The 15050-nt window shown below is 32.5% G+C and overlaps 3 protein-coding genes across 6 annotated transcripts; all 3 read left to right on the top strand.

Moving 5' to 3' along the window:
• Window positions 1-72: 72 nt before the first annotated feature.
• LOC116343214 (vacuolar protein sorting-associated protein 4B) lies at window positions 73-2422 on the top strand. Of its 2 annotated transcripts, XM_031771156.1 has the most exons (7): window positions 143-180; window positions 315-401; window positions 497-662; window positions 778-1151; window positions 1286-1852; window positions 1919-2062; window positions 2127-2422. In XM_031771156.1, exons 3-7 carry the CDS (start codon window positions 527-529, stop codon window positions 2226-2228), a joined length of 1323 nt encoding a protein of 440 aa, XP_031627016.1. In that variant the 5' UTR covers window positions 143-180; window positions 315-401; window positions 497-526; the 3' UTR covers window positions 2229-2422. The 2 variants fall into 2 exon arrangements, with proteins under 2 accessions (XP_031627015.1, XP_031627016.1); XM_031771155.1 differs by lacking the exon at window positions 315-401 and having other exon boundaries at window positions 73-180.
• Window positions 2423-3002: 580 nt separating this feature from the next.
• Window positions 3003-5834, top strand: LOC116343198 (protein twisted gastrulation). Of its 3 annotated transcripts, none has more exons than XM_031771136.1 (5): window positions 3003-3174; window positions 4595-4830; window positions 4926-5126; window positions 5196-5340; window positions 5441-5834. In XM_031771136.1, exons 2-5 carry the CDS (start codon window positions 4605-4607, stop codon window positions 5598-5600), a joined length of 732 nt encoding a protein of 243 aa, XP_031626996.1. In that variant the 5' UTR covers window positions 3003-3174; window positions 4595-4604; the 3' UTR covers window positions 5601-5834. The 3 variants fall into 3 exon arrangements, with proteins under 3 accessions (XP_031626996.1, XP_031626995.1, XP_031626994.1); XM_031771135.1 differs by having other exon boundaries at window positions 3003-3266; window positions 5441-5833; XM_031771134.1 differs by having other exon boundaries at window positions 3003-3518; window positions 5441-5833.
• Window positions 5835-6225: 391 nt separating this feature from the next.
• Window positions 6226-14971, top strand: LOC116343433 (ubiquitin-conjugating enzyme E2Q-like protein 1). The gene is made up of 5 exons (XM_031771478.1): window positions 6226-7239; window positions 11366-11541; window positions 11612-11773; window positions 11904-12310; window positions 14595-14971. The coding sequence occupies exons 2-4, from the start codon at window positions 11402-11404 to the stop codon at window positions 12304-12306; spliced, it is 705 nt and encodes a 234-aa protein (XP_031627338.1). The 5' UTR covers window positions 6226-7239; window positions 11366-11401; the 3' UTR covers window positions 12307-12310; window positions 14595-14971.
• The last annotated feature ends 79 nt before the right edge of the window (window positions 14972-15050 follow it).

Raw genomic sequence — 15050 nt, 5'->3', positions numbered from 1 at the left:
CACATACAGTGTTGCCAACGACGACATTTTGACATGTGGTGAATTTCGTCATTAATGCGATGAATTCGATGGTAGCTAAAGTCAACTCAACACACAACTTTGACACAAAGAACCGAAATCACAATTGTGTATGAAGCATATATGTATACACAAAAAGATCACGTCATTTTCTAATTATTGGTAAGGATTTTCTGTATTTTTTTGCAATAATTATCAAAAAATCAAATCGAATTCACTTTTCATTCAAATGGCATGTGAATTGTGTTTTTGTTGCAAGTGTAATTGATAAAATTCGTGTTTAATTTAACAAATAGAAATAACCTTGGAATTTCAGTGTTTTTCGTTGTTTTGAATGTCGTCATCACTGATTCATGCACCAAAACTGAAATTACTTCAATTTGGTGAACATTTTTTTTTTGCATCGAAATACGTACAAAAATCATTTAATATATTAAATATTTGTAATGATTTGTGATTTTTTGGGTGTTGTTGACAGATAAGCATTAAAGCGGAGGGAAAAAATAATATGGCAAATTCAAGTACATTACAAAAAGCCATTGATTTAGTGACAAAAGCCACCGAAGAAGATAAAAACAAAAACTATGCTGAAGCGCTAAGATTGTATGAGCATGGTGTAGAGTATTTTTTACATGCAATTAAATGTAAGTAAGCTTGGCAATGAATATATAAACGTCAGGAAATGACGTATTACTTTTATTTCTGTCAACCGAAGGTTAATTTTCCGCTTTTTTCTGTCTCTAATGCTTGTAATTGTAGACGAAGCGCAGGGCGACAAAGCAAAGGATTCAATACGTGCTAAATGCTTACAGTATTTAGATCGTGCCGAAAAATTAAAAGAGTATTTGAAAAAGGGTAAAAAGAAGCCAGTTAAAGATGGTGATACTGGCGCTTCCAAAGATGAAAAGAAAAGCGGCGATGAAGGATCTGACTCGGATGATCCGGAGAAGAAAAAAATGCAAAATAAATTAGAAGGCGCCATTGTCATGGAAAAACCAAATATAAAATGGTCGGATGTGGCTGGTTTAGAGGGCGCTAAGGAGGCACTTAAAGAAGCAGTCATTTTGCCGATTAAATTTCCACATTTGTTCACTGGCAAACGCATTCCATGGAAGGGTATTTTATTGTTTGGTGTAAGTATTCTCTTTTTTTAAATGACGTAAGCACTTTCAATGCCAATTAGTTTTTATGTTCACATCAATTATTCAAATTGATGTGTTTCACGATTGAATTGCATACTAATGACAATTTTAATTTTCTTTTAAAGCCTCCAGGAACGGGTAAATCATATTTAGCTAAAGCTGTTGCCACTGAAGCGAACAATTCAACATTTTTCTCCGTGTCCAGTTCGGATTTGGTTTCAAAGTGGTTGGGTGAATCGGAGAAATTGGTGAAAAATCTGTTTGAATTGGCACGCCAGCATAAACCAAGCATTATTTTTATTGATGAGGTTGATTCATTATGTTCATCGCGTTCGGATAACGAAAGTGAAAGTGCACGTCGTATCAAGACCGAATTTCTTGTGCAAATGCAAGGCGTCGGCAACGATATGGATGGCATTCTGGTGCTTGGCGCCACGAATATTCCATGGGTTTTAGATTCGGCCATTCGGCGACGTTTCGAAAAACGAATCTTTATACCACTGCCGGAAGAGCACGCCCGATTAACCATGTTCAAAATTCATTTGGGCAGCACATCGCATGTCCTTTCCGAAGAAAATTTAAAAGAATTGGCTAAAAATACCGAGGGTTATTCGGGTGCCGATATTTCGATTGTAGTACGTGATGCTCTCATGCAACCAGTGCGAAAAGTACAAACGGCCACACATTTTAAGGTAAGCATTCGGAATTGTTTGCATTGGACAAAAACAAAAACAAAATTTTGTAATTTATATTTTCAGACCGTTCGAGGCCCATCGCCTTTAGATAAAAACACAATTGTTGATGATCTAGTTACACCATGCTCGCCCGGTGATCCAGGCGCGTTTGAAATGACATGGATGGATGTGCCTGGTGAAAAACTATTTGAACCGCCCGTAACAATGGTATGATCTTTTTTAATCGCATTTCTTGCACATTTTTTAATGATATGAATGATTCATGTTTCAGAGCGATATGTTCAAATCTTTGTCAAGTACCAAGCCGACCGTTAATGATGAGGATTTGAAGAAGCTGCAGAAATTCACAGACGATTTCGGACAAGAAGGTTAAAATCTGTTCAACACCAACAGCTTGCAACCAGTTTCAGGCTTTGCGATCTTATGTCGCCGTATCACATTATTTTCGTTTTAAATACAAATAAATAATTTTATATATGTATTTTATTTCTGCTATTTCCCATATTGTTTCAAATATTTCACTATAAATTCAAATGAACAAATAAAGCGACATCAATATAAACTTAATCAAATGCCGTTTGGGTGAGAGAATTTCCATAATTTTTAGTCTTATCTACTCGTCTATCATAAAGTACTATTCATTAATAGGTATGGATGTTGTCATTTAAAATATTGGCGACATTTTAAAAAGTAAAATTGTATGCCAACATTAAAAAAAAAATATTTCAAAAAAATTCAAATAAAAAAAAAAACGAAAAAAATCTTTCTAGACGCAAAAACGTGCAAAATTATCAAACAACAAGATAATGTATACTCCGCACTAATGTGAGCTCATTAGTACGTTGTGCGGTATAGTATCTTTAAAACTATCGACATTCCAGTGAACGTAGGCTCACATACACAAACACGAAACACAATATAGACTCAATCCTAAAAGAAATCATGTGCCGATGCCTACCAGCATAACCGAATGGTAGGGATGTGCAGTTTGCTGCTTATGTTCGGTGATCTCTGTATGCAAACACACTGTTCTGAACTTGTTGTTGTTATATCTGTATGAGTGCAATGTGGTCAATGTATTGTGTCGGTGTGTAGTAAAAAAAACACGATCAGGTACAGACAACCTCAACACTCGTCTCTTTTTCACAAGATATTCAGTATGATTGAAGACACAATAAGTTGAGCACAAGCTACACCGTACAGCATCACAACAGCAGCACTGTTCGATTGATTTCTCGTTTCATCGATTTTTTTTTTACCTCTAACAATTTAAATCGTGCTCTCTCGCTCGCGTATTGTCAATTCACATCACAAAAGAGGTGATTTCATCTAACTAAAACGACATATTTATTCGAGTGTTATGTGTTTTTATATTTGTTCGTGATAACTCGTCAACGAATTGAAAGAAAAAGTGAGCAACATATTTTAGACAATCTCAATTTAAATTGCGCCTAACATTGATGGATTTAGTGAAAACAAAACCGAGTGGACACACGAAATTCCATTGATTTATCGAAATTGTATATTGAGTGGTATTTTTTAAAGAAACAACAAGTCAATTTGTGTTTTCCTAGAAAATAAGTGATAAAAATCTAAGGAAATATTCGCTCTTTGAGTGAAGCGATCCACATTAAATACACAGTCCGAATTCAAGAACGAAAAGGTAACAACAGCAATACGGAACGAAAAAAAAAGTCGGAAAGAATCGACCAAAGAAGAGAATGCCACACACATGCAACACGAATTATCGCTGTCTCTTTCGTCATCATTCACTTGACCATTTGTTTAGCGTGCAAACACACTGCGTTGATCGCATTTGAGGATACACTGATTACGACTTCTTTTCTTTTTATTTCTTCAATGGAATGTCTCGAATAGATCTTTCTCCATTTGTGTGCTTCTTTTTTCTTCATTTCTGTTTTGTTCATTTGTTTTATGTATATGCGTGTAATTGTCTGAGTGGCGCTTAGTTTTTTCTTTTTTGATTTTCCTTTCTTTTTCGTCGGAAATGATTCAAGGGATTTTGACCCATGCAGAGTTTTTCATCCGAATTTGATGAATCATCAAACGTCCTCAGGCGCTGTTTTTATTTTTCAATCCGATAGATCATTGAAATGTTAGTATTTATTCAGTTTGGATTCTTTGCTCACATTTAAAATGGATTAAAACTTAATCCAAAAGCATGTTACAACGTGAAACAGTGAGTGTTTGTGATGTTGATACATTTCGTCTCAATGAGACGGTTTCATTGAGCGAGTTTACGCTCACTTCATTAATTTAACTCATAAAACGATGGAGGAACGACTTTGACTCTGTGTTAATTGATCAGAATTGAATTGTCTATATGTCTCAGTGACGACGGCACTTATTTTTTTCACTTCCAATATTATTTCTACACATCTTATGCCAGTGAATGTGAATTCTAATTGATTAGTGTCATGAACTTTACGCCATATTTCCTCTCGCGGAAACCGACACAATTTTATACTGAATTTTATAGTGAAACAGAAAATGTAACTGTTTATAGCACTTAAAAATGACTTATTGCAAGGAAAAATTTGTGAATCTTTCCATTGAAATAGAAACAATTAATTTATTTGAATTTCTACGAATTTCGTAGCATTGTAAAACAAATATTAATGACAAATACATGGAACAAAAAACACTACTTTTATCATTCAATTGAAAATAGAATCTTTTATAAACAAGATGTTGAAATTCTTTTATTCTTTTCCACAGAAAAAAAAGTATGGCAACGGATTACACTAGGATATTTGGCGTGTCAACATTGGCCGTATTCTTGCTAATTGTCTCAGTACACTTATCGCAGTCATGTAATGAACAAGTATGCGCATCAATCGTGTCCAAATGCATGTTAACACAAAGCTGTAAATGTGATAGCAAGAATTACTCCTGCTGCTCAGAGTGCTTTAAATGCTTGGGTCATCTGCAATTGGAGTGCTGCAGTTGCTTGGGTAAGTAAAGGCCCCAAAATCGGAGTTTTAAAAAAATCAATATCTTCCGTGTGTGTACGTCAATAATTTCCCAATCATATGCATTCAATTAACAGAAATGTGTCCAAAACCAACGGAAACTCGAAATGTATCGCGTCAATCGCATATTGAAGATTTGGAAGGAATTCCCGGCTTGTTCAAAGCACTCACCGAAGAGTCCGATGAAGACGACGATAAATGGACAACATTCACGTTTCCCGTTGATTTTCAAACAGTGTTAGTCAGCCCAAAGGACAAAACATTCAAGTACATTTTTGGTATGTGTTCAAAATCATTCGTAAGACAATGCGCATTCAATTTAATTCGAATCATTTTACTTTCATCAGTATCCGCTGATCAAAACTTGGACTCATCGATGAAGAGTAGAGAAGAAATTGTCACGCACAATTGCACGGTTGTTTATATGTCACAGTGCTTATCATCAAACAAATGCAAGCAAAACTGTGAAAGCATGGGCGCTACCAGCTATCGGTAAGATATACTTTAACGAGATTTTAATCCTTTAATGTCGTTTTTCGTCAACAATCACATTAATGATTTTAAAATGAAACTTTCTTCGTGTGTTTTCTAGATGGTTTTACGATGGTTGCTGTGAGTGTGTCGGATCAACTTGCATTAACTATGGTATTAAAGAGAGCCGATGTGCACAGTGTCCAGAGTCAAAAGATATTGATTTATTAGACGAGGTGCCATCAGACGATGAGCTTGATTTTGGCGAGAATCGGCTTTAATTTCAATTTTATGCAGATTTTTACGTTAAGATTTCGACCAATTTTATATGTAAATTGTATTGATAGATTGCGCTTATGTCGATGCCAGGATGGAAGGGAAAAGCGCACAGAAATATGAAAAAGACAAACTTTTGTAATTTTTTACAAAACAAAAATTAATAAATATATATATGACGAAATCAAGAAGAAATAAAATATCGTAATTTCACTGACAATTAAATTATAAATTTGCAAACTATTCTTTGAGTCTTGTAATGTGAACCGAAACAAAAAGCTGTAATAAAAAATTAGGTTTATCAGCAGAAAAACACTTAAAGAATCAAAGAAAGAAAAAATCCAATAAAAAGTAAAGCGAACTTTGTAATTAAAGTCTTCATTCTTTTCACTTGATGGACATATTTCGATGCAACTTCAGCAATTTATACAATGAAATAACCAACACATTCCATCGCAATTCAATTAGAAATGAAAACCAAGTAATAATATAATGCGATAACAAATGATACCAAGCTCTTTATAAAACGTTGTCGTTTTTGTATTATTTTTTTTTGAATACTTTGCCAGTCAGACTATTTAAAGTCGTTGCAAATGCTTGGACAGTTATTTTACATCGAAATTCCGAGTAAAACGCAACACATGTAAAATGTAACAAGCTGATATCGCGTCAATTCAAAGCAGTGAAGCATTTTAATTGAGTTTTTTTCCATCGAACAAACTTAAAATGAAAATAGTTGATTTACATAAAGACATTTTCGGATGGCGAAAAAAAATGATTTAATTTGTGTTGTAGAAATCAGTTCAACTATGATAACTTTGGCAAGTGAATAAAAAAATTAAATTTTCCGACATCTGTGAGCAAAGAACAACAAAGAAAAATTGTAAATGAAACAATCGACATAAAAACTAGCTTTTTCATATGAATCATGTATAAAAGCCAGCTTTGATCGAATATATTTTTTTTTCGTGAAAAAGATTTCATTCCTAAAGTAATATATACAAACGCGCCAAATGGTTGCAAAAAAAGAAGAACCGCTGTGAATAAGTGAAATTCCTATAGTTAATTATAGCCGTCGGGAATAGCGCGTTTTTTGTTTGAACTTTGAGACAGATTAAACAGTTAATGCCATTAAATGAATTAAAGTCCAATGATATAAAAAGGATATTTTGTTGGGCCGCACGACCAATTCCATTGCCCGAATATTGGAATGTTGACTCTAAGTGCTGCGATTCTGCTGGTCGTTGAATGTGATTTGATTTAGAAATGTTAAATTACGTGCCATCCTCAATGTTTTCCACATTTGGTGTAGCACATCAACACACTTTAGTTTTATGAATGAAATGCGAATCAAAACAATAGAAGAAAGAAGGTCAAATCGCGACTGCGCATAAAGTTGCTACTGCTGTAAGCGACGATTCCAACACACATCTCCCGTATTTTTCTATCGCATTGTTTGGCTGTAAGATGAAAATAGAATATTTTTTTCCATTGAAAGCATCAGTACATACATGGTCGTTTATCTGAGTGCATCGATTTTGTCGTCGTCGCAATTCTTCGAAATTCATTCGTACAAAAGTTAAAAAAATACCACAAAATCAGTGAATTTCGAGTGTGCAGTGATTTTTTTTCTCTATATTTTGGGTAAGTAAGAATAAATTTCCATTTCATTTATGTCTGTTCCAATTTATTGTTATTTCTGTGATGTCTAAACGTCTAAATGTCGACGAAGCATTTTTAGACGACGATAGATTTAGAAAAATACTTGCGAAAAAAAGAAGAAAAAATCGAAATCATGGTGAGAAAAAGGTTATATATTTGTTCACCTTTCGAAAGCGCTCTTCCATATGGATTAGTCGGGAAACTGTTTGAATCTCGACGAAGAAGAGACTATAAAAAAATTACATTTATGGAAATTTTATGGACATTTCAAGTGCAAGGGTATGGGGGAATGACGTAATTCTCCGACCCTTCATATGTGAATCTGACTTTTATATAAATGCTGCATGCTGGGCATATCTTGCAATTGCGGCCAAACAAACACGCAAAGAAAGAATATGATTCCATCGGATCGGCTAAAATTCCACTCACATATAAATTTTATATCATCTTCCCACTCGTTTTTTTATGTCTTTGTTGTGCGTTATCAATGGACACATAACCAACATACAATGGAGATTATATTTCGAAACATGATGCACTACTTAATAGACAATCACTTAGTTGCTTTCGTTTGCGAATCAATCATTCAAAAATGTTCTATTTCGAACGAATTTTTTCTTCTTCTTCTTTTCATTGAATGCATTACATCAATTTGATTTTATCGTGTTAGAAGCCCATTTATACAGACTACACACACACACTTAATGTGAAGTAGAATGCAACCAATAAAACACCCCACACAAATGGCTCGCTCATAAAATGCATTATCAAAAAGGTTAACAAAAGTGCAATTGCAATATTGTTGATTAATTCATATATGTAAGACGTTATGTATCGCAGTTTTCGTGCCATATCATGGCATTCGAGGCGACAGCTCCATTAAAAATAGAAAATTGATTATGTCTTTCGGCACGAAAGATCAGTACGTATTCAACTGGTGATGTAAGGTTGACATTGATTTATAGCGTCAATTTTATCGTCATTGATTTTTATCGTTTTATTCCATTTTTGACATCATTTTCAAGTGGACTTTGTCAAAATCAAAAAAAAAAACTTTTTAATGCCACTCTAAATGTCCACTCATTTCGTTTCCGAAACGAGGTGACTATTTTTGTTGTGTGAAGTGCATTTGAAGTGCACTTCAATTTTAGATATCAAACGGTTTGTTTTCCTAATTTGATTTTTGGTTAGTTTGGATTGCATTTGACAATTTCACACTAAATCCGATTTCAATAGAAGGTCAAGTGATTCTTTAAATTAATGGTTATCCGATATCAAAATCCAGGCATTGTGCCAATCATGCAAATTTCTGCGTAGTTTTCACACGAAACACATTTAATTTCGAACCTTTTTTTCTCGGTTTTGTTTTTTTTTTTTCAATTTCAAAATATCCACACAACTGAAAATATTTACTCTGAATAAATTGTATTTCATTCCAGTTTCGTTGAAAATCAACAGTTCTTTGCCTCGAACTGAACTTTTTATAGACACATTTTTTCTTCAGAGTGTATGGAAGTTTCCAGAGTGCAAGCACTTGTGCAAGCTCGTAATGAAGTTTTTTTTAATCGGAATATTCCATTATGGTTTTCATTATAATTGGCACAATTGGCGTTGAAATTGCGTTGTTGCTTGCTATTTTCAGAATTGAAAATTTTATTCTCTATTATTTTATTGTTTGTCTACTATCGCTTAAAAAAGAGAAACAAAGAATGATACGTAAAGTAATTGATTCAGTAATTGCCGAGATGAAATAAAAAAAAATGACTGAGAGGAATTGAGAGATGAATATTCCGAGAAATAATTAAAATTCCTATACATTTTCATCTCACTCATAACAGCCACTTTTTGACATCTCCTCATTTGTAGTATAAACTCCTCTTTCTCAATTTTAATCCATTTTCTATTCCTTTTCTTTGCTGCTAATTCGTTTGAAGATAGTTTCAAATAAATGATACAAATTGCAAAGTAATAAGTTTGCATATGGAAAACCATTGATAATAAATGCTTTTGATACTTTTAGTGTATGTTTCATCAACACTTTCGTTGAAAAGAAGAAAATCTTGGGGAAAGAGAATGAAATCTTATTAACCGAATAGTTTTCCACGTTCATGGCATTTTCGTTGCAATGTTGTGAAAAAACTGCTTTGTAGCTGAAAGTTTTGATTGAAGTGAGTCCGTCCATGTAACAGACGTTTCAGATGGTTTTTATTATCCGCAAGTAATCGAATCTCATTTTTCTATTTTGTTTTTACTCGAAGCTTCTTCAACAAACTTTCCTCAGGCAAATCAACTTATGTCATGGGGATTTTCATATGAAATATCGTAAATGTAACTAAAAAGTATCCATTTTTTTTCAAAAACCAATTTTATGTTGTCGATTGGAGTAATAAACTAAATTATGAACCATTTTGTCGGAAATTACTTTTGACTTTGCCGCGCTCTCATGCGAAAATGCAATTTTCTAGTGGAATATTTTTTCTTGCATCGCCGTGTGTACAAAATTATAGGGATGAAAGTAATCTTTTGAACGCGTTCAAACAATGAATATATTGCGCTGCGCTACATGTGACGTGTGTATATTTATTTTGTTATAATGGTTGGTCAATAAATTTCATGCAGCATCTGCAAATTAGATTTTTAATCGCATTTTATTTAACTTAATTTACACTGAAATTATATCATAAATCATTTTAAGGTCTTGGTTCTAATCGGCTGAAAGTGAATATGTTGCAAAAGACAGAATTTCAGTGAAATTAAATCGTATTTGCAATAGTAACCGTTGTTAAGCGAAAATCGTCTAAGTCCTCAATAAGATGCACCTCAATTTTTGGCTACTTGTCTGCTTTACGCTTAACATGATTTACTAATTGCGTGGTCTGATGGATGAATAATGGATTTATTTCGAATGTAGCTCGATGCGATGTATCAGACATTTTGAAACAAGCAGCCGGTAAATACATTCACGCCACGCAGTGTCTTTAATTTAATAGAAAATTGTGTATTTTTTCAAACAATCCATTTCATTTTCGAAATCCTTTATTGCAGCAAAAAATTCTATTACTAGAATATCTAAATTTTTGCACGTTTGCCATACATTGCACTGATATGTCTTCAACCAGCTGGAAATATCTGATTCAGAAAATTTGATTTACTTTCTGTTTGAGATGAAATACTGCTACACTTTCTGTTGGACTGAAACAAGCTTATTTGCTGCTGATTTTATTAGTTTTCAATTTCACTTTCTTCCGATAGATTGGCTTATATAGTTCATTGAAACGACAGAGAATTACCCTTGTCACGGCATTGGCATTACGCCAAATGAAACATATTTGAAATTCAAGTTGAATTCAATCTCCTTGGCCCAAACTAATGTCATATTCATATGAAATCCAGATTTTTCATTATCCTTCGGATTTTCTTCACTTCACTTTCAAGTGCATACTTATTATGGCTTTTGTGTTTTGGAATTATGTTGTAATACACTCAAACATTTGACGGGGAAATATGGTTAATATAAAGATTAAATAAATAGACGAAAATGATCACCTTCCACACTGAATTGAAGTTCAATATAGCTTTCTTGGCTATGAATCAGTTTGCTTTAAATAGAAATAAATTTTAAAATTCGATTACACAATTAATTTCTTTTGTGCACAGATGAGAGAGAGAGAGAGTTTAGTGAGATTTTTATTTCAGACCTTTTCAGGATTTACTGTGGTTCGCGTAAATAAACAGAATGGCAATAACGATGTGCAAGAATGTAATTTGATATCGAGTATATATGCATTCGCTCAGTATAATTTTAGTGCAAGTTTAGTTTCGCTTACTAACAAATACAAGCGCTAAAAGAGCATGCATTGTATTTTAATATTTAATGACAATTACGGTAGTTGTTTTCCGACCCTTCATATTCAGTGAAAGTAGCAACTCACAGTGATTATATTTGGTTTGAACTTCTCAAATCAATCTCAATATATCTACTCCTCCATTTTCTAGAATAATAAGTTTCATTCGGTCATTTTTAAAATTAATTTTCCAATCACAATAAAAAAAAATGTATTTTAAAAAAATTTGTTTCATTAATTGTGAAATGTTCATTTTATTTCAGAATAAACAAGAAAAAATCATCACCATCGTCGTCAACATGTCATTCCGTCCAAAAGAGCGGGTTTTATCAGCACTACGAAAACTTTTCCACAAAACATCAGCAAACAGACGCGAAGCGAACAATGGTGCTGCAAGTAGTAGTAATACATCAAAAAGTCCTGCAAGAAAATCTCGACGGTAAATATTTTCAAGCAAATTTATAACATTTGACTGTTCATTCAGAATTTCTGATATCTTTAAATTTTAGTGGAATTTCACCAAGTCCGAGTCAAAAGTACCCAACTAAAGCCAATGACAAAACAATTCGCGCCAAGCGACTGATGAAAGAGCTTAAAGAGATCCAGCGCGCATCTCGTCTACAGAAAAATTCATTTTCGGTAGAGCTGGTCAATGATAACTTATTCGAGTGGTATGTTCAAGGGGCAATTCACTTAAAAATTGCCGCTCTTTTATTAATTAATTTTTATTGATTGTTTTTCGATTATTTGTCGATTATTTTAAATTAATTATATTCTTTTCTTTTGTGATTCTCCCCTTAGGTATGTTCGAGTGTATGACATTGATCAGGAATCCGAGTTGAAATATGATATGGAAGAGCAAAATATTTCACACATTCTTCTGCATTTAATATTTCCGGATAATTTTCCATTTTTGCCGCCATTTATGCGTGTGGTCGAACCAAAAATTGAGAAAGGCTTTGTGATGAACGGTGGCGCCATTTGTATGGAACTTTTGACACCACGTGGATGGGCTAGCGCTTATACAGTTGAAGCAGTTATTATGCAATTTACCGCTAGTTTATCCAAAGGTCGGGCACGAATTGCACGCACAAAAAAATCAGGCAAAGATTTTAGTAAACAATCAGCAGAAGAGGCGTTCCGATCACTAGTGAAAACACACGAAAAATACGGTTGGGTTACGCCGGCCCAAAGTGAGGGTTAATTTGGTAAGTGAATTTTATTTGAAAAGCTTCATCAGTTAGTTAAATTTAATTAAACGTGATCACATATTAAAACTTCCCAAATGATATGATTTTCATTCATGCAAATATCTTTGCCCTGGTATTTATTCATACAAAATCGCACACTTAATATTAATCCGACGATCAAATCAATCGCAATAAATTCCATTTTAACGAATCAGTTTGCACGCGTATATATGCGGAGTGACAGTTTTCAATATTTATAGAAATTTTGACATTTAGGTTTGATTTGCTTCAATTCATATTTATTGCATACTCGCTTTAATTTGCAGAACCGTCATATAATCAATTAAATTAGCTTATTATGTTATTGTTATTAATTAGAAGCAACTAGTTCAGATAGGCGTTGATAACATGTTCCTCAAAAAATTGAATGTTTTTTTCGACGCAATTAAGTTAGCCCTTATTAATTAGGATTAATATCAAATAAATTGGCTTTGCCAGAAATGACCATCAACATGATGTAATAATATAATATTTGAAAGTATTAAATATTTGAAAATTTAAAAGTAAATCATATTTGTAGCGTGTTTAGTTGAACGTGGTTGATTGATCTAATCTGGTTAGAAGGTGGTGATGCGACTCGATTGTCATGTTTTTTGGTTTTTGTTTCCTTACACTTTGGTATATTAATAATGTTGAATTAATAAAGAAATCAGTCTTAGTCTATACATTGTTTTCTTCTTGTAAAGAAGATAATTGTTTTTAATGCTACATACACTTGATACAATATAAAATTTACAAGCAAAGCTGATCTCAATGTTCCGCAGCGGCTGTTAGTATCTAATTATCTCTTTTAAAAAGAAAGTTCTCTTTAAAAAATTGATTCGAAAATTAAGCTTCTAGCTACTACCTCTCATTTGCACCAATTTTTTTTTAATTGCTGAATTTGAGTTTCTCCCATTTATTTCATGTTCGAAGGGTTCTAATAATTGAATTGAAATAAAACAAGATGATGACTGTTATTTTTTATGCTAAATCCACTTGTAACATTATAAAATTTAAAAGCAAAGCAGATACTTTTTGTTGTTACTTGCTTCTAGAACTTCTTAATTACACCGATGGGCTCCATCTCAATAAGTGTCATTTTGAATTTTTGATTGTCCATTTTTTTATCTTCGCGTCTTTTCTTTTATTGACCTTTTTGGGTATTTATTTTTGAAAATTAATGTATACTATATTTTCTACTATAACTATATAGTTGGTATTGAAATTGATTACAGCATTAGTATGATCAAAATGATGTTGTTTTAATAAGTTAATTCTGTTTTAATTAAAAGTTAAAATTAAATTCTAACATTAAATAAGTATTAATTTCACATTTTAATCTTTTCACATTTTAATCTTTTCACATTTTAATCTTTTGTAAATTTACCGCTTTTCCGTATTCTCTCTTCTATCTTGATAATTTATAAAATTAACTTCATTTATTCTTTTTATTTTTTTATTTCTGTTTCTACTTTTCCATTTTATTGCAATTCGTTTATTTAGTTGTAAATATTAAAAACCGATCTAAGGAATCTTGGATAACTAGTTATTAGTTTCCACGCATTAAAAATAATAGAAAAAAGTTTTGTGTGATACTCGGTAACTGCCTCCTTAATCTGGTGTTTCTATATCTCTATAATACATGCGGTTCGACACATACCGTTAATTTGTATTTTAACGCAAAATGAATTTAAGCGAGTTTTTGAATTCTCAGTTGACAAAGTCTTTAAAATGGCAAATCAAAAGACAGCGACACAGTAGATTTAGCGTGATAGACGCTAATTTATTGTCTCGAATAAATTGAATTCATTTTTTTGCGCATTAACGAAGAAATTTGAATTTTAATAAATCACTTTCAATGGCCTTTTGATGAATTTATTTAGCCCTTCTTGTATCGATACAAGAATAATTCCATCAGTTTAAGTTACTTACGCTTCACTTTATAATGAAAATAAAACACCATCGACTTTTATACGTACAAATTAAGCATAATTGATCTCAAACAATGAATGAAATGATAAACTCAATTTGGAATTAACCTTTTTTTTGAATGGAGATGTGTATGTTGAATGAAATCTTTGGGAATGTTTTATATGTGAGATCGTTTGAAAATATACTTTAAATCGTATTTCAAGAAGCTTTTTAAACAAAAAAACCATACATTAAACTTACGATTTTGGCCTTACATGTTTGAACCATTTAATAAATAATAAATTATGTTTACCTATTTGTGTTTAATCATTGCAATGCTATCATCCAGACATCAATTGAAATCAAAATGAGGATAAATAAGGTTGATCGAAGTATTGCACAAAAATAATACGTTATTTGTTTTGGTTTAAATTAAAATGAAAAGATTGTTACCAGTCAAAGTTCGACGTATGCTCCACCTGGATTCGGCCGCATTTTGTCACAGAGACAATACAAAATTATGCAAGTGACATACTTTGACTACATTGACTTTTAATTATTGTATCTTTAAAAATTAATATATGTTTAAAAAAAAAGTGACAACAAAACAGAATATTTCCAATGTTCAACCCAGCGATAGAGCTAAGTCTGGCATCTACAGGTTAAATTTGGATAATAAAAAGAAACAAAAACAATAAATGTTCAATAAAATTGTATCAATGCGAAGCAGGATTATTGTTTCATTTCATTTTGTTCGTGAACAACATTTGGTTGAATTCCAGTAATGAGTGCAGTACTACATGGA

This window comes from Contarinia nasturtii, unplaced genomic scaffold (assembly GCF_009176525.2).
Source record: "Contarinia nasturtii isolate CC-2019 unplaced genomic scaffold, AAFC_CNas_1.1 Cnas_scaffold_993, whole genome shotgun sequence".
Lineage (NCBI taxonomy): Eukaryota > Metazoa > Arthropoda > Insecta > Diptera > Cecidomyiidae > Contarinia > Contarinia nasturtii.
This window is presented reverse-complemented; position numbering and strand designations above follow the sequence as displayed.